General features: G+C 33.3%; 2 protein-coding genes across 5 annotated transcripts; one reads left to right on the top strand and one right to left on the bottom strand.

Annotated features, from left to right (window-relative positions):
* Window positions 1-848: 848 nt before the first annotated feature.
* LOC126716977 (disease resistance RPP13-like protein 4) lies at window positions 849-7,223 on the top strand. Of its 4 annotated transcripts, none has more exons than XM_050418057.1 (5): window positions 849-999; window positions 1,339-2,483; window positions 2,598-5,685; window positions 5,810-5,999; window positions 6,763-7,223. In XM_050418057.1, the coding sequence occupies exons 2-3, from the start codon at window positions 1,375-1,377 to the stop codon at window positions 3,724-3,726; spliced, it is 2,238 nt and encodes a 745-aa protein (XP_050274014.1). In that variant the 5' UTR covers window positions 849-999; window positions 1,339-1,374; the 3' UTR covers window positions 3,727-5,685; window positions 5,810-5,999; window positions 6,763-7,223. The 4 variants fall into 4 exon arrangements, with proteins under 4 accessions (XP_050274014.1, XP_050274011.1, XP_050274012.1 ...); XM_050418054.1 differs by having other exon boundaries at window positions 2,595-5,685; XM_050418055.1 differs by having other exon boundaries at window positions 856-999; window positions 1,189-2,483; window positions 2,595-5,685.
* Window positions 7,224-14,440: 7,217 nt separating this feature from the next.
* LOC126716976 (aspartyl protease AED1-like) lies at window positions 14,441-16,522 on the bottom strand. Its single transcript, XM_050418052.1, has one exon. It carries the CDS (start codon window positions 15,427-15,429, stop codon window positions 14,470-14,472), a length of 960 nt encoding a protein of 319 aa, XP_050274009.1. The 5' UTR covers window positions 15,430-16,522; the 3' UTR covers window positions 14,441-14,469.
* Window positions 16,523-20,163: the final 3,641 nt, after the last annotated feature.

Here is a 20,163-nt window from a genome sequence, read left to right as displayed (position 1 = left end):
GCTATAACCAATTTTATAACTAAACTTTGTCCTTAAAAAATGTTACATCATTGTTCCTTTAAACACATAGGCAATGAAACTAACGGAAGTTAACAAAATGATCAATAACGCCCATTTTTAAAACCATAGGGACTAATAGAACTTATTTGAAACTTGAGGAACCAAAAACGCTCAATATATAAACTTTAGAGACAACAATGTAGTTTCGTCTAAATTTTAAGTGGGGTGAGAGGAAAAACAGTTGGGATAATAATGCCATTAGTTGAGAGGAGTTGGAAGGATCACATCCTGGAGGTTTAATTTCTCTCTTCACAATATATTGGTTAAGAGTAATACTACAGACATAAATTATTTTATAATATTTTTATAAATTGTTGGCGTGGTTTTAATTTTTTTCATTCCAAATAGTTATTGTAAGTAAAAATGTAATATTAGTTATGGACCCATATTAGAACTAGAGAGAATTTTTCATATTAGTAGTTTGTAAAAATATTATAGAATAGTTTGTATTTGTAGCATTATTTATTACTTAACGAGGGATAATTGTACTTTCACTTTTCACAATTATTGGATGAATTATAACGTGCCCATGGAGATATGATTTTTTTTTTTTTTTTTTTTTTTTTGAGGTTTTGGAAATGATGCAAAAGCAATACATGGATGAGATTTTTTTTCTTCTTTTTGTTGATGGGAATACATGGATGAGATTGAAAGTTTAAAAATAGTAAAAATTTTAAATTTTTTATTCAATTTCAATCATTGAATAAAAATTTGAAAAAAAGTTAAAAATTTAAAGTTAAAAAAAGAGAATCGTAAAAATTGATGTGAGAGGGAATGGATATGAAAATATGATCCATCCATTGACTTGACCCAGAGTGATTAGTGGTGGTGGCGGTTGGTGGCAAAGTGGGTAGTGAGTATTCAATCCACGTAGCCGGAGACCTTCGGAGCATGGGTTGGTGAAAACCCATTCGACCGGTGTAGCATCCTCACTCCTCGGTAATTTAATTATTTATTTATTTGTCTCCGTTTCTGTATAATGCAACTGAAGTAGTAAGGTAAGGAAAGTCTTCTTTGAGTGCCATCTATTTGATGAAATGTAAGATTGAGTAGAAATCATACCTTGCATTTCGTTGTGTCATTTGCCTCTGTTTTTCTTTTTCTAATTTGTGGGTTTTATTTTCATAGACCAACATCGTGGTTCATTTGCACGGATATTTGATTTCATATTCTTTCAATTGAAGTTGATATGCTCCCGATCCGTGCAACTGTGATTGCGAAGAAGATCTATATGATGATTATATGATGTTTGCTTGTTAAATGTGCACATATATTCAGGAATAGATCTGGGCATTTCACTTTGTTCACTTAGCGATGTCTTCATATGAGGAACTCTTTTCACGAGCCAATCCTGATGAAACCATCAACAAAATCCCTAATGCCTTTGCCACCTTGCTTGTTCGTTTCTTTGAAGTCAAGCGCTTTATAAAGCAGTGCAGCGACAGTAACATCCTAACTGACAGAAATATTGGCATTAGTAATTTGAACAACAACAGCAGCAGTCGTTCCCCTAATGATGTACATTTGCGCAATAAGTTAGGCGAGGATCTCAATCAAATCAATGAAGCCTTCCACCAACTTGAGCAACTTGTTCGTGAACCAATCAAGAACTTCGAAAGCAGCCTTAGTGACTTCTTCAATGAGCTTCAGCGAGATCCTAGAGTTTCCTTAATGACCGAGCAAGTTCAAGCCAAGGTTAATGCACTCGAGAACCATGTGATGAATTTCAGGTTCAACATTCTGTTGGAGCTGCACAGAAATATTGGCATTAGTAATTTGAACAACAACAACAGCAGTCATTCCCCTAATGATGAACATTTGCGCAATAAGTTAGGCGAAGATCTCAATCAAATCAATGAAGCCTTCCACCAACTTGAGCAACTTGTTCGTGAACCAATCAAGAACTTCGAAGGCAGCCTTAGTGAGTCCTTCGATGTGCTTCAGCGAGATCCTAGAGGTTCCTTAATGACCGAGCAAGTTCAAGACAAGGTTAATGCACTCGAGAACCATGTGATGAATTTGAGGTTCAACATTCCGTTGGTGCTGCACAGCATGTCTTCCACAAGTTCTGATGTTCATCGATATTTATGGAAGAAGGATCTCAGTAGTGGAGTTGATAAATTGCCTGGCTTACACCTGGGACATAAGTTTCTTTATAGTTCAGTTTTCACTGAATTTAAGGAAGCTTTTGAGGATCTTGATATCAAGTTGAAGCACTGCTTGTTGTGCTTTGCTATAGTTCCAGAGAATGTGGTGGTAAAGAAGAGGCTTCTGATAAATTGGTGGGTCGGAGAGTGTTTAGTGGATCCTCCAGATACTGGAGAAAAGACTGATGAAGAAATTGCTGATGAGATTCTCAAGGAACTCATTTCGAAGGGCTTTATTGAGGCTGTTAAAGAAAGGCACAAACTGGTGGCGAACAGGTATAAGATGCGGTCACGGATGCGTTATTTGGTTATTATTCTTGCCACGGAGGCTGGGTTCTTTGATTATGATTTTAATGGAATTCTAACTGAAAATTTTACACGGTGTAGCAGAAATTATTTACTGAAGGCTGAGGATGGAACTCCAGAGCAGTTAGCAAAAACTAATTTACAGCTGGAAAAACTGCAAACTATTTTCAATGTCAATGATCCTTTTCCCTTTCTGAAATTTGATTGGTTTTCAAAGATGAAAAATGTCAAAGTTCTTTATTTGGGAAGGTGGCAAAGTTCAGGTAAGTATCACATTGAAGTAGCGAGCACTGAGTTTTTGAAAGGGTTGAGGAATATGATACGTTTAAGGCTTTTGAGCGTACAAGGAATCTCTGGAATTACTGAACTTCCCGATTCTGTAGGCAAGCTAACAACTTTGAGGATCTTAGATCTCAAAGCCTGTCACAATCTGGAGGCACTTCCGGACAAAATAGCTTTACTCAAGCAGCTGACACACTTAGATATATCAGAATGTTACTTGCTAGATGGCTTGCCCAAGGGGCTAGCACATCTCTCAAAACTCCAAGTCCTCAAGGGGTTTCTTATTGGTAATTCAAAGAGAGGAAGCCTATGCACTCTTGAAGATTTGATAGGATTGAGGAAGTTGGGCAAGTTGAGCATCAATACAAGCAGCAAGGCTTTCCCTACAAAAGAAGAGCTACAGGCCTTAAGCAAGTTGGAGGCGCTTCAGAAGCTAGCAATAGCATGGAGTATGATGAAGGAAGAAAATGGCGGCACTGGGAACTCAGATGACAAAGGAGATAATACAAGGCAACTCCGTGGAGCAGCAAAACTAAAAAAAACAGTGTTACGCAGATTATCAACACTGAAAGATCCTGAGACACCAGAGCCTCTATCAAAACTGGAGAAACTTGTATTTCAGTGCTTTCCTCACGAAGAACTACCTGGTTGGCTGATACCTGGAAAACTGCAGAGCCTAAAGAAACTTTACATCAGAGGAGGAAAACTCAAAAATTTAGGCGAGACAAAGGAAAACGAGAAGTGGAAGGTTGAGAATTTACGTTTGAAGTACTTAGAAGAATTTAAGATGGACTGGGAAGAAGAACTTTCGCCATCATTCCCAGATTTGATTGTCTTGGAGAAGGATGAGCGCACTGCTATAACTTCCTGCCCATGTGATGAGAATGGACTGTGGCTGAAGGAATCGAGCACTGACAGCAATACATTATGAATCCACCTAGTGATTTCTCTTTCAAAGATTGGACAATATTTAAATGTTGTATGTTTCTAGTTAATTCTCTTTCAATTTATTCCTGCACAAAAATGTGTGTTGTAATGGATTTTACTGAGTTGTTATTTTCTTGCATAGCCTTCTTTACATCATCTAGAATGAGCTTTGGTTGCATCAGACCTATGTGAATCGATCTTTGCAAGTTAATTGCTCTGTTCAGCCCATGGATGTCTCTCTCTCCAGTCTCAACCCCTCCCCCACAATTTTATTGGCAGTGACAAATCACTGTATTTAATTTGTCTTGTTTACTGATTCATAAAAGGTTATTTAACATTGACTGATGGTAGGTACCACTTAGAAAATGATTTTTTGAATGACTCTCAGCAAATGATATTAGACAATGATCCTTGATTAAGCCATTTATAATGCATGCATCGTGATAACTGTGTCATGCCCACCAATGGCAAGATAGTAAAGTTGTTTTATTGCTTTTTTTTTTAATTTATAGTTTTAAATATTATAATTAATCCCGTGCATAGCATGGGTCTTCGGCTAGTTAAGCATAGCCTCACATCTGCCACATAAGTGGTATTTTAATTATAAAATAACAAAAAAAGAGTTGTCAAAGTACATCTCTTTCTCCCTGTATAATTGTTGTTAAACTGTTAATCATATAGCTTAACATATTACCATTCCATTAAATATATTTTGTTTCTATTTTCATTTGATTTTTCATGTTTGAAGACAAATGTTTAATGAAGGTATTCATTTAAACATTAATTATTTCTGTATTATTGTTATTTGCATTCTAATTTAGGAAGCACGAACACTTTATTTAGGATGTCATACCTGTGTTATATCTGTGTCGTATCATGTCATACCCGCTGTTTCATGTTTTAATTTTTAGAAATTGCGCATGTCACCATGTTGTACCATGTCCATGTCCGTGCTTTCTAAATTCTAATTCAAAGTATCCGGTCAGTCGTACACTCATACAACAAATTCAATTTAAACTCCACCAAAAGAAGGGTTTTTCCTTTTTAATCGCTACACTACAGCAATCCTAACCATTGACAAGCTCCATCTGCCTATACTAATTTATGTAGAACTTCAACTTCTCAACTCTATTTTAATCGCTAACTGGAAACAAACCTCCTCTCGTCTCTGTTAACTGCCCTTCTTATAATTCTAATCATCACTGCAGATAAGTATCTCAAAATCAGGTTGGTAAAGTGATATACTTAGTTTGTTTATTGGTTTAAGTGCGTAAACAGATTGGAAAGCCACACTTGCTCATATTGGAATTGGAGTAACACTGTTGCTGGATCATTTTCAAAAAAACAATCAGGTATTTCGTTGAATTCTTTTTCTATGTATAAGTTTCTACCAGGTTTTGTTTGATTTGTAGAAGATTTTTCTGCAGAAATCTCTATGCTTTCTTAAATGATTGTTCTGTAGGTTCATTGGATTAAAAGCACAGCTTGAAATACAGAGTTTAGAAATGCACTCGATTTCAGATGGATTATACATTATGAATTTAAGTATAAAAAATGGATGAATTGAAACATAAAAGTTAAAATAATTGGAATTAGTGAAACCAAAATTACTCAGGCGTGTATTTCTGTAAACGGGCATGAAACATGGCATTGGAAACTTTGTAGTATGTTATTTTCCTTACTTTTCAAAATGATGCCAAGTGGAAATAGGTGGGGACTGCTATAAGACTACTTAATTATCCTTGATATTTGAATTTTTTTTTGAAAGATCATACACTCTAAAGGTTCATACAACTCCTTTAAGATTCAATCATTTTCTGTTAATCAAATACCCAACTTTCTCTTGTTTTCTTTTGTTAAAATTCTGTTAAGTTTCTCAATGATTTGATTCTGTATGCAGATATGACACAAGGTAAGAATTCTAAACCAGACAAGAGTTGGTGTTTTTTCAAAAAAGAAGCTGGTACTGCTTATGAATCTACGAGCAAAAAATGAGTCTTACTTATGTCCATCCTTATATTGTAAATATGTAATAGCTTTCCTAAAAGTAAGATTAAGAATCCTCTTTGTTATCTCTCCACTGGCAGATTTAGTCTATCAAAATACAAGAAATCTTCAATTTGCACACAAGATACTACAAATGTTACAAGTTTCATCTTCTACTAGTACCTTTTTGAGGATAGCTTCAGCTTTAGGGCAACTGCTTGTTCGGGTGATCTACCACTACCTTATAAGTTATAATGCATCAGTATTTTGTTCATATCAGAATATTGCAAGGTAGTAATAGTTACTTAGCTAATGAAACAGGTTTACTATTAGTTTGAAGCATTTTCTATAAATCTTTTACCTATTAAAATAACAATATTCATAAAGCCTATATATGTTTGAAATTTCGTATTCACAACAACTATTAAGAAAAATATTTATCGAGGTTATATAACAGGTTGGAAAGTTAATTTATAATTTCTGCAGCTTTGGGTTTTTGTTTATCCCTGAAAAGTACGGATGCATATATGAAAACAAAGCAATAGGGTTGATGGATCAAAAGCATAGGTTGTTGATTCAACATTATAGGAATAATAAATGGATTTTACCAATTTTATGTTTCATATACTGAGTAGCTGACTAGTTGTGGTCCTGGAGAAAATATTGGTTGTTCCATTAAGATGGATCTTTAAACTTAAGACATCCTTAAGCCTTATTTTGATAGTAGTTTTGAAATTACACAACGTGATTTCCTTTCTTCTTTGATGTGGTCTTGAATTATTATTGCGCTTAACATACCATATAATCCAGCCTTTGTTTGACATCATAAAAATCATATAAATTTGGAATTTTGTAGGTGCGGTCCAGGAATTCATTTTAACAATAAAAAAGCTTTTGGATTGAATGCCTGTTCATAACAAATAAAATAAAAATGGCTAGCTGTCAAGCAAGAAACAATTGGTTAAAAAGAAATGTAAAGCATTAGTTCAATTCTATTCAAATCAAGTTCCTTTGGTTTCTACTAATTTCTTATTTTGATATCTGCTATTGCTAGGATTCAGTGCCCCTAGTAGAAAATATTGTTACATTGAGGAAATGATTGCAAGGAAGAACTGCACCCCAAGGCTTTCTCACAACAATGTTCTCTAGAGGAAGTTATTCAGGACTGGACAAAAGATGGGCTTTTGGGTACAAATAGAAGGTGATGTTTCCAAATTGCTCTCAGAATTTGAAATCGGTCTCCATTGATTAGCTAGAGCATTGGAGTAAAGTTTCAGTTTTCTTCTTTTTCCCACAGAGGTGTTTTCCATTGATCAGACTGCTTAATTTTGTTTTAATTGAAATCTTGGTGATTCATCTATTTTACTCACTACTGATTGGGTCTGAAAATCAAAGTTCATATGGATGTTTGAGAATATTTATGTTCACCCATTCGAATTTTGAAATGTATCTTAAGTTAATTATGGTGAAACATAATGTTAAAGTTGTATTTGATGTCGTTTTAAGGTTGCTTCAGTCCTTGTTTCTTTGTTTTGGATGCCCTTGTAATCCCTTTGCTTTATTGTTCTTTTTTTTATATTCTTTTCACAAAATTGTGGAAAATGAGAAATGATTTTTCAGAACATCTTTCAGCAGTACATCCATGGGACAAAAGCCAACTCTTTAATTTCACAACTGGAAATGCATTTGTTTATTTAATTATGGATTATGTTAACAGATGTTCTTAGAAAAATTATTAATAAACCATATTAAAAAAAATTTAATGTCATTTTCATGAAAAATATAAAAAGTTGTCAATAAAATTAATTATTTTTTTATTTTTTCATAAAATGTTTCTAAAAATAGTTCTTAAATCAATGCCCTGACATTCCTTCACATTTTCTTTAATTATTTGGTATTCAGTCTCAGAAGTACTCGGAAGGAAAAATATATTTTGTATTTAATTAAAATGCAGGGATAATATGGCGCTTAAAATGAAAATGAATTGACTGATTCCTTTAAATGGACTTGTTATCTCGTTCCCATGACAATGGGTTTTGGAGTTGATTCCGTGGGCCCAGCTAAAATTGCTCCCAAATGTTTATTTAGTCAGCCACATAGATAGACCAAACTCGTGGGCTGTTGGCCTGAGCATTTATCGGCCTAACCCATTTTCAAGTACTAATTCGATTAGCCATTGAGGACCAAACGACTAAGTCTATGGGCTGACCCTGGTATCAACCTTTCCTACTTCTTCAGGATGTTTATCTTCATTTCATGTACCAAGTACCATGGAGGCTGAACAGTAGCGCTTTCATCAAATTCAACTTTCACATTATGTGCACTCTCTAATGGCCTGTTTGGAAGTTTAGAAAGAGAGAAGAGTAGAGGGAAGTAAAGGGAAATGGTTTCCCTCCACCTTGTTTGGATGTTTTTAAAATTAGTAAGGGGAAGGGAGTAATTAGCCCTTCTCCTTGTTTAGATGTTTTAAAAATTAAGATGGAGAGGAGGAAATGATTAAAATAAACAAATTTATCCCTATTTGAAAATAGACTTGCAACATTGGTCTATTATTAATTTAAAAAGGATAAATTGGAAAATATATCTAGTTAATAATTTATCTACTCTACTCTCCCTCCAAATCTCTCCAATTTGGGGGAATTAAAAATGAGGGTTTAGATGTAGTTGAAACCCCTCCAAACTCCTCTCCTCATTCCTTAAAAAACTTCCAAACCCCTCCCTCTACTCTACTTCCCCTCATTATTCAAACTTTCAAACAGGCCATAAGTCTTTGCTCTTTGTTGAGCTCTCTCTTCTTGTTGTTTAGGCTCTACAATAGGCTATTGCTTCGTTAATGTTGAAGCATCATATGTTGGCACTTGTACCTCTATTTCAACATTTTGGTACCAACCATTTTTGGGTTAGAAGAAGTGAGACTTGATCTTTGTGGATAAGTCTTGGAAGTCTTTTAGTAGGTATTTTCAGTGATGGATGAACGTAGCTCTGGGAACAAAAAAAGGTCACTCTAATAGGATTGGGACAAATATTTCTCTTGATAGGATTGGGGAACATATTTCTCTCTAAGTTTTTGTTTCATTTCATCCCAATTAGTTATGACAAGCTTACGCCTTCCTAGACAATATTCTCAAATACTGTACCAATATTCCCTTGCTCTACTTATTAATTTCATCTTGGCAAACCTAATCTTCTTAGCATTTGACAAACCTATTTGATCAAAGAATTTGTCCGCATAATCTAACCAATTATGGATTTGGACATCCATAAAAGATAGGTGCTTCTAATATTACCATCTTTTTTTTTCACTATATAATCAACAAATAAGAACCTGGGCTTGCTGACCTGCTTTGCATACTGTCTCTTCAGGTGGGTCTGAATCATTAATGGGCTTTCACCACAATGACATTCTGTTGATGTAAGGGCCCAACTCAAACATATATGTGTGTTTATGTGTGTGTATATATATATATATATATATATGTATGTATGTATGTATATTAAGATAGTTCAGAAAATTAGTTATGGTTTCAAAAAATGTCAAAAATACATTATGTAAGGTTATAATGTAGCTACAAGTAGAGAACGATGTTCATGGATTTTACTGGGAGCGACAATGGACCTAGATGTGAGACGAAGAATCATAAAAGGTCACTATTTCAATTAGAAACTCTCCTTTTTACAGTTCGACTATATTAATTTCTAGGTCTTATTGTGTTTTGGTGTAGTTGTTTTGCTATAGGCATTATTAATAATAGTGATGATACCCGATATTCTCTGACCCAAGAATGAAAACCATCCAAGAGAATGAGAGTTCGATCCTCTCTTTCAATGTAGCCTATAGGGCAAAATTTGCCAAATAGCATATTTTTAGAAGAAAAAAAAAATTTAGGAAAGTAGCATATGGACAAAGTTAATTAGTTAAGTAGACTGTTTTTGGAACTTGAGTTTGTCAAACTCAAGTTTGGGTTGGAACTCGAGTTCGACAAACTCGAGTTCCAATTAGTATTGGTGCATATTGCTTGGAACTTGAGTTTGTCAAACTCAAGTTCCAAAAACAGTTTACTTAACTAATTAACCTCAGTAGCATGCTATTCACCAAAAAATTTCTAAAATGGTACTGTACATACAATTTTCGTAAAAGAAGAATCACACAATCACGAAATAGGCATACAAATTATCAATTTTATTGATTTGTATATATGTGAGTACAATTCTCTGTATAACTCTTTACAAAGAAAGAATACAATAAAACTCCTCTGATTTAATCTCCAAGTAACTTTACGATCTGAAGGGCTATGAAATTTGATCTTGAATCGTACTTTGATGTCTCCAAGTTGGATGTGTGATTGGATATACTTGAGTTTTGATTTGAAGTTGAGGGCCGTTGGCTTGATCTCGAACTTAATTGAAGGAAAATCTCTACTTTGATTTGAAGAAGTAGAAATGAGCCTTGATTTTGAGGGAGCAAGGGCACTCTTTTGGACTTAGAGATGATCCTCTATTTTGGCAAAGTGTCAGTAGGGTTTTTCACTCTAAGTTTTCCCCCTTTTTTCATATGAGAAGCCTCTATTTATAAGCAACTCAATGGTCTTTGATTTAGAATTTTTTTTTCTCAACATTTATTGAGAGTTAATTACAAATTTTAAATTTAAATACAAATTTGACTTTAATTTTGGTCTTGCATTTTATGAGAACATTCCATATGAGTCTTTTCTTCTGAAGTTGCCACTTGACCTTCTTCATTTGATGTTGCCACGTGACTCAAATTCATTTGCTGACTGTCCACATCATCAATTATAACTTAATTTAATAAAAAAAAATACACGATCATGATCAATCAGATGTCTATGAATGCATCATAAAATTTTGATGTCTACAGGGACTATTCAGCAAATTTTGTCTAGCCTCTAGATTTCATTGAATTTGACGTGTGGATAAGCATAAACAGGTAAATTTTGATTGGATTTGAATAGACCTGTGGATTTCTATCATTTGTTTCCTCCTTGTTACGTTGTTTAGATTTCTGTACCTATTATATTGATTGGATTTGATCATTTCGATTTTTGTCAGATGGTTATATTTGAACTTTTGTACATTTTAACGTAAGGAATGAAACTGGAAATTAAATTAAATTTAAATACTCATATTTATCTTTGTTTCCTAATGAATTTAGTGAGCACTTCAGTCTATTATGTCACAGTTTGGTGACTTCTATAACCTCAGTAGAACATATTTGTGAACTATCTAAACTTTTATGCATGAAATATATGCCCTGCAGATGCTGTTTTATTAATTCTTCCACCATACTGGTTGTAGTCAGCCAAGTTAGCATTTTTTGCCGTCTAGGCCAATAGTATGAACTATTTCTTTCTCATTGGAATCCAAAATCCAGGCACCGCTGCCTGTGTGACTTACAAACAAGAATGATTCTAAATTCGAAGACATTTGGTAATCTTTCTTAAACTCTTAGTTTGACTTCCTGTTTCATTGGATATAGACCTATAATTTGAAATTTCAGCATCATCAATAGTAAGAGATTTAGCCTTCAAAATCAACTTGCTCCATCTCTATTCATTTAATTTTTATACACATGATTCATCAAGAAAAGTTTATAAAGTTAAAATTTTTTAGAATATCAATTGGTTTATGGCATAAATAAATTGTTAGGCTTCCTAAAAAAGTTGGGAAAATGCATCTTTATAAAGAACTAGCCTTTGAGCACACGTGAGCTCAGAGGCTGCTTTTTTCTTTTCTTTTTTCAAAGGTCAATACTTTCTAAACCAGGTATACATTTCAATGTTCCAAAAAAAAACCGTTTTAACCATTTTTTTTTCTTCTATAAATGCAAAGTGACTTATTTAGTGGATTTCATAAAGGCCAAAGCATCTTGGTTTGGTGTTGCTTGATTACGTGGGTTCGGGAAAGAGAAGCAGTTAAAACCGCCTAGCTACAATCATACACAACTCCTAATTGATTCTTTGTTTTGTGAAATTAATTGCCTAATCATGCCTGTATTTGTCAATATGAATGTGTAACACTTATATTTTTCGTCATACGCCATGAAATATATGGGTGGGTAGAATATCGCTAATAAGCAAATACTGTTGACTTTATGAGTTTGTTCTATGTTGTGCTTATGTCAATGGAGAACAACATGAGTTTCAAACGTGGCTGAGAAAAAGTTACTGCAAAATTTCCCCAATGAAGAAAAAGATTAATAACACATGCATTAAGTAGAAACTTCAAGTTTTAATTTTGGTATACAAATTCTAAATCTAATTATTTTATTATTTCTAAAATTAAACAATTAACTATCAAATGTAGCCTCTAAATTCCCTTTGACGTTCATGTATTTTTTTTTTTTTTTAAATATATATAGAGAAGCATAAAATTGATTTTCTCTAACTCTCTCATGGGTCTCTATTTTGGGGCAGCAACTCACAGGCTGTGGAGATCAAGCAATTTGCAGAGAAGTGTGTCTCTTTAAGTTTTTCTTTTTTCTTTTTTTTTTTTTATTTTTAAAGGATATCAGGTTCCAATAGTTAAATTTTGTAAATAGACCTGTGAATTTCTATAATCTTTTTTCGCTTTCATGTTTTTATTGGTTCTCTAGATTGCTACTTGCTATTCTAAATCTTTTTATATTACTATTTCTAAAATTAAACAATTAGCTATCAAATTAGTAGAAAAACAAAAAATGAATGATATTAACTCTATAAATTTTCGTTCATCTAAATTTGGGTTTTTTGCATTTGTTTAGTGGTATTTCACATTTGTCAATTATTAATATAGCCGGGAGTGATATGATGAAGCTAGAACCAAAAAACTGAATTTCAAAATAATATTTTAATCATTAGTTTGTGTGTGAGTATATTCATTTTGGGATTACTACATTTATCAATCACAAAAAAATTTAGGTGTAAAGTAAAATTATTTCACCCACAAATAACACTCATTAGGGATGGCAATTTTTTCCCGCCCCGCTTAACCCACCCCTCCCCGCTTTGCCCTGCGTGGGTTTTCCCCATCCCGCAAAGGCAGTGGGACGGGGATGGGGCAAGATTTTAGCCCCGCACCACGAGACGGGGCAAGGATGGGTTTAGACTTTTTAAACCCGCCCCTCCCCGTCCCCGCCCCGCCCCACATTATTAAGGGTTATAATTGTAAATTTTGCATACCCTAAAACCCTACTATTTAAACAAACATATTAATATTAGCATATTTTATTCTACCCAATGTGATTCTCTGTCTTTATTTTGTTATGTGTTATAATATGAAATTTTTATTTTATTTTTATGATTGTCTTGTTAAACACTTGGATATATTATTCAATTTTTTCTAAAAATTGATTTGATTTGATGGGATAAATTTGTAATTTTAAGTATATTTTTATTAATGAAATAAGTTTCATTAAAAAAATTGTACTAGTTGTAGGGCAAATTAACAAAAAGTAGAGTTTTACGGGACGGGACGGGGCTTCGCGGGGCCCCAAGGAGCGGGGATGGGGTGAGAAAGTATTTCCCGTTATGCGAGGCGGGGCGGGGATGGGGCAAAACAAAACCATGCAGGGCGGGGACGAAGACCCCATTCTTCGACCCCGCTCTATTGCCATCCCTAACACTCATCACACCCCTAGATATTTTTGTAATCGAAAAATGTTATTATCCCAAATTATAATAAATGTGAATCATTAATCTTTACCCAAACAAATAGAAAAGTCTCTTAGCACACACTTGAGCGTGCGCTCAGAGGTTAATCAAAGATAACATTCTTTTTTTTTTAAAGAATCTAAACGGGTTGGGTTAGGACATTGTATTTGAAATTTTTTAGATTTGTTTTTAACTTTCAGTTTTTTTTTTTAGCAAAGTAGTTGTCCAACACTTTTGTTATAGATTTGAAAGTGGTATTTTTTTTTTTGATAAATTTGAATGCGGGTTTTTTTAAGGGAAAATTTTAACGTGGGTTTGAATGTGGCTTTTTTTTACATGTGTAACCCTACCATTTAAGTTTTACAAACTTGTAAATTTAAAATTTGAGAATTTCAAATAAAAGAAACCTCTTAAATAACAGTATATATAATAATATCTTTTTTTTTAGAATAAATAAAATTAACATGTACCATTGTACCTGGATAATAGGGAAAATAAAAATAGAAACTTATTGAGAGGAAATAAAATTAATAGGTCTGACAATTATTGTGGATTTTTTTTTTTTTTTTTTACTTTCCTTCACGTGGCTCACACTAGAGGAAGCAAATGAAAGTTGAAACCTTTTTTTTTTTTATAACCAATGAAAGTTGAAACTTGAAATCAAATAAAAGAGGACAACAAAGCTAGACTCTAGAGGACAACATAAAATAAAAAAGTAAACACCACTCATCGGTGGATACAAAGCGGAGAATAAGAAGAGGGTTGAGTTCATTCAGGAAACCGGCAACCAGACATGGTGGTGACCTGAGATTGATGGGTTTGTAAAGTGTTTTTCTTTTTTCTTTTTTTAAGCTAAAAACTGATAGCGGCCGAAATTGACTAGAATGGCCGGAACGCCTCGAAATTGGCTGGAATTTGGCTCGAGGTGGAACAAGTGGTATTACTATACCAAATTGCATGCCGGTACAAGATATTCCAGTCGGAATAAAACCAAAATTAATAACATTGCTAAAAATTTGACACTTAAGATAATAGCCCCACCCCTTACAAAGAAAAATGAAATTACAATGTCTACTAAACTTTCCTGAGTTTTTTTATTCAATTTTTTTTTCCTTCTAATTAAATTGACATTTCTCAGGGACAAACGACAATAAAGAGGCTTTAACATCAAACAAGAATCGATAATCTACTTGTTGAAACGCCCCTAGAAGACTTGGTCCTCGCTCAATAGGCATGATAATCATGCACAACATATTGTCAATTACCTCGAAGATTCGTTTAGAATCTAGATCAAGGTCTGCTCCAATAAAACGAATTTTTAATGTTGGTAATTTTTGATCTCCACTTGGTATGACATTATAACAAAGGTCATATGGTACTAGGCCTGATATCTCCATGGGATGCCAGTTATATGCCAAGAAGTATTTAATCATCTCTTCTTTGATAACGTTATATGCTTGCGGAACAAGAAAAGTTGCTCCACTTCCTGAATCAATAACAAATCCATAAGTACGATCAGCTCTCAATCGAAACACAGTTACATCTATTGGAAGCAGCACTTCATTCATGAAAATACTCAACGCTGTCACAAAGTATCTATTTACATTGGGTAACATTGGTATCGATTGTACCATTGTTTGAGTATTTCCACTAATTTGTGCATCATCGCCAAAACGTAAATATGTGTAGGTTCCCGCTTCATTGTTCCATGAAGGAAGGCAATATGAGAAACGTAGGTTGGTCACCGACTGTTGTTGGCTTAGGATTGATCGTCTTCCTGATCCCATACCCAAAATTCCTGCTATTACATTCTCACCTCCCATTTTTTGACTAAATTTAATATTTTGATTTTCATAGCCCATACCAAAAACTAAATCTGGGAAGCTTACAGATTCCTCATTGGAAGGGAATGTGAATGTGTCAATCGAAAGAATACCCTTAGTGGAACTGAATCGATTAATATATACGGACTCATAAAGGCACATGTTATTTTTACATATTTTGGGAACACAAAGGGGATGTTTACAAGCTGCAGCATAGTATGTTTCAGACTTAACGGTAATCGAAACCTTCATATTTTAAGGGGAAACATATGGCGCACTTAGCAGCTTTGAACCCATGTATTATTGGTACCAGTATCCAATAGCAATAATGCAGAGTATGGTGGTGTGCCAATGTTCATTTGAGCTATATAAAAATTTCCCAAGGAATACTCTATCTTAGGTTGTAGCGCTTCAATGCCTTGCTTTGTTGAGTTGATCGCATCTACAAAACCCATGGATTCGAAATGCAGAGCTCGAGCTTTAGAAAGCTTAGCAATTCTGAAGTGTTTTTCTAGTAGGCTTAGATTTTTTGGAAAGAGCATTGAATCAATAGAGTGTCTTGGGATGAGCTTGATGCTAAAGCCATTGGCTCCAAGATAAGTAAGCATGAAAATGAGCTAGGTCAATAAGAAACAAAATACAATTGGTACATCAAAAAAGTTTCTAGTATACATTCTCCCACTCTTTGATTATGTGTTCAAAAATACACCACAGCTTATATATAAGTGAAAGTTGAAATGACTTAGGTTGTGCATTAACTTTACATCGAAGGTTCTCACTTTATAAGGAAATGAAATTTTATTTAAGAACACAATGATTGGACTCCTAAATTCTAAATTAAAATATTTCTAAAAATAATTCATAATTAAGAAAAAAAATAACTGCTAAAATAATGGGTTAATGAAAAAAAAAAAAAAAAAACTACCTTATAAATGATGGGCGTCGGCTAATTATGTCAAGTTTAAATTTTATTTTATGACCATTAATTGTAATTCTTCTAATCAAACTCCTAAAAATATGGGTCTGCCACCTAATATATATATATATATATATATAAAGACAAATCTCTCTCTCCCTCCCTTAATACCTTAATTAAGGCATCCTTTTTTATTTAATTTCTCAGTCATCCCACCTTGCTATTTTCTGTTGGCTATTCAGCTCCCTTTATTAACTATTCAAAAATGGGAAAAATTAAAAATTATATCTTTCAACTCTAAATTTATTTGTTACCATATTTATGCAAAGTGTTAATCAAATTTAATTGAGATAGAATTTGATTAACAATTTCCCTTCAAATCTTAGTATTTCTTTATATTTTGATTCCACTCCTTTATGATTTACTCATTTCGTTGATTCGTTCTAATCATCACTCAAGAATGAGAGAAAAATCCTGCAAATTTTTTCTTTCAAGATAGAATATTTTTAGCGTTCTCTCTTTAATTTCAAATTTATTTGTAATTACTAATTAGTCCGACTAATTAGTAATTCAGCCAACCCTTTTTCTAGTAGATTAGAGCATTAAAAAAAAAAAAAAAAAAAAATTTGACATCATATTTGGAAAACCATATCATATCTTATCAGTTAATGGAGCTCCTTAGTTCTTCCGTGAGTGACATGCATTTTTAATTGTTTATGTGCTTCTTAAAGTGGCCACTGTATTGTCAAGGCGATAAGCCAATGGATTGTCATTCTCAACATTGAAATGTTACTTATTTATAATCTATAATATATAATACATATAAAACCAAAGACATTTCATATTTGGTTGACCTTTTAATTTTGTACAACTTAAGTTTTATAGATCTAAGAATTTAATGCATCATTATTCTAATATATTTTTAATTAAATTTAGATTATATTTAATATTTAAAAATTTTATATTAGAATATTTCTACATCGTGTGTCATTTAAATGGTAGAATATACAATTCCATATACAAATAAAAAGGAAAAAATTCTCTAACACCCCCCCCCCCCCCGAACATTAAGGTAGTGGTCCAGACACCCGTTGAACTATTATTTTGGCCAATTTACTCCATGAACTTCACATAACTACCAAATCACGACCTCTATTAGTCACCCTCATTTATGACACATCAATATGTCGATTCTTTCTTGCAAAGGCGGGGTACGCGATACTTAATCTCCTTAAAAACGGTTTTAGACTTAAAGTTAGCACAAGCTTAGGAGTACGCAAAGCCTCTTAAAAAGAGACAGAGGAGTTGCTACTTGTTTATAGGTCCGGAAACCAAAACATGACTCATGAAGGTCTACCTACCAAACTAAGTCTGGAGTTAGGATATAGAATGGGAAGAGGTTAGGCACCCCAAGCCTACCCAACTGTAGCTAGCCTTCATATATCGTTACTGGATAATGGTCGAATGAGATCTACCTAATGAACTTGTGTGAACAAACAGATGCCTCAAAGCCCTAGAGTTCATCTACAGGTCATGTGAGTCAAGATAAAACAGAAGGCAGAAAAAGGATAATGTGAAAGGCAATCAATCTTGTGAAGGTCAAAGGAATGTATAAGCATATACACATTCAATCATGTGAGCATAGGAGCATGTGAACATGTAAGCATGCATACATCCAAACATGTGAGTACAAGATGTCCAAGCATGTAGACATGGAAGCATCCAGATATGTGAGCATGTGAACGTGCAAGCATGTAAACATCCAAAGATGTGAGCAGAAGAACATGGAAGCATGTGAGCATGTGTGCATTCAAGCATGTGAACATATGAACATGTGCATCCGAGCACGCATACAACTTACTATCCAATCACCAGAGCATTTAAGCGCGATCATCAAAGCATGTGAGTGCACGAGCATGTAAACATCCAAGCATAAACATATCATCATCCAAGTGTGTGCGCATGTGAGCATTTAATCATCAAAGCATGTAGACATGTGAAAATTTAATGTCCAACCATCTTTTTTTACTTGCCAAATTCCCTCCCTAATTTAAAATCAATTAATTTCCAAAAGAAAATCTTTTAGAATTAAAAGAATTTATGATCACTTTCTTTTCAAAATCTCATCATTGAAATAGTTGACAAAAGATTTAATTCTCATTGATTAGGAAAGATTTTATCTTTTTAAGTGCTATCTGAAGACTTCCCTTGAATTGACCAATCTTTTTTTTTTTTTTTGAAAAAACCAATCAATTTTAATTTCGAATTCAAATCTTCAAGACCAATGTCCAAGGAAATTATAATGCATGTCAATCATATTAAAAAAGGAAGAAAAATAAATCATGCAATCACATTTTAATCGTCATTGATTACCCAATTAAATGCAATAATTTATTTCCAAACTCCAATAGGAATTGAGGATATTTGGCAATGCATGTCCAGGCACAAGATTAAATTAGGAAACAATGCAAGGGAAGATACATTGGCTGTCATGTTTAGACATAGAAGGAAATAAACATTATCATGCTGCAAAGGAAACTAATAACACTTGATCAAACCAAGAATTACTATATCACCTTAATATGCAAGACCACATTCAATGCCATTTGAATTGATGAAATTAAGCCATAGTATCTCATTTAGTCAAGTCCACGGGCATAAGTTTTAGTTGGAAACAAATCCTTGCCTGTTCAAATCCTTACCCATTTGATTATAAAAGACACTTCAGGAGGAAATAGTCAAAGCATCAAAATATGTGATATCTCACACGCAATAAATTCTAAACTAATGTACATCAACAAATTCAAGTAACGTGCTGGAGAAAACTTAATCAAAAGCCCTGACTAATCCTAATCAAATTAAAATGAAATTGTAAGCCACTTATTTGAAATGAAATTGCATTTTTTGTATTTATTAACTAAAAAGAAAAGAAACCAAACAAGGAGATATATACATACAAATAGCAAATTAAACCATATGAAAAATAAATAAAATATATATATACAACATTAGTAAAATAAAAAAGTAAATAAACAAAAAATAAAATAAAAATAGAATATGGGGTTTGCCCAGAAATGTGTACGCACCATTATGCTAACGTACACATCTAGGGTTCCAACCCAATTCCCAGGTTTGTGTCATGCATAGAAAATAGAAATGAAGCACACGTAAACATGTTAACACTCAAGAACAAAATATCACAGGCTATGTAAAAAAACAACAAATAAAAAGAACACAAGACAATAATAAACCACATTAGCCTCACCACACGCACTTCGCGCGTGCAAAGGCGCTCTTTTTTTTTTTAGGTCGGGTTTACACATTTTCCTACAAATACTAAGCATTGACTCATGGCCTTATTTTTCACAATAATTTCATCCTACTTTATCTCTTCTATTTCCATGTCCTTACCTTCTGGAACCTATCATCATGGACAAACCTATTGCATTACAATAAAGTAAATAATTACACTTTTTAACCCAAAATTTTATAGTTCAGAGTTACAAAATAACAAAATGAATGCAAAAATTTTGGAAAAAAAAAAAAAATCTATTCACACATGTAACTCACTCATATACAACAAATAATAACTTCTAAGTAGAATTGAGAGGCACAAAAATGGGAAAAAGAAAAGAAAAGAAAGCAAATGGGGTAAGAAAACAGTGCAATCTTTTGAATCTTTTTCATGTCTCACTTCAATCTCATTTGGTCCTAAGTTCCTTACTTTTGCCACCATAAAAGTAGATATACAACAGCTTCAATTGGTCCAATAACCCTAAAAATAGTTATCATACAATGTTTATTATTTCAAATTCTTTTCTTACTATTTCTATAACAAATAAATCAAAATCAAATAAGCAATAAAAAAAATAAACAGCACTAAGAGAATTACATTGTAGGTCCTTCATTTGAGAGAGAAAAAGAGAGGTTTATATAAAAAAATTATAAAAAAATAAAAAAATTAAATATGAGGAAGGAAGACATTTATTTGTGTTTGATTTGTTTAGAAGGAATAAGGAGAAGTGGAAGTACCTAATTTTAAGGAATATGGATAAGGGGTTATCTTTGAG

This window comes from Quercus robur, chromosome 3, assembly GCF_932294415.1.
Source record: "Quercus robur chromosome 3, dhQueRobu3.1, whole genome shotgun sequence".
NCBI classification, from domain to species: Eukaryota; Viridiplantae; Streptophyta; class Magnoliopsida; order Fagales; family Fagaceae; genus Quercus; species Quercus robur.
Note: the sequence above shows the minus strand (reverse complement) of the source record. Positions and strands in the feature narration are given on the sequence as shown.

Excerpts from the sequence above, each read along its gene's own strand:
- LOC126716977 (XM_050418054.1), top strand. The coding sequence starts at position 1,375 with ATGTCTTCATATGAGGAACTCTTTTCACGAGCCAATCCTGATGAAACC. Across the intron at positions 2,484-2,594 it reads CACAAACTGGTGGCGAACAG|CAGAAATTATTTACTGAAGG; the intron begins GTATAAGATGCG and ends TACACGGTGTAG.
- LOC126716976 (XM_050418052.1), bottom strand. The coding sequence starts at position 15,429 with ATGAAGGTTTCGATTACCGTTAAGTCTGAAACATACTATGCTGCAGCT.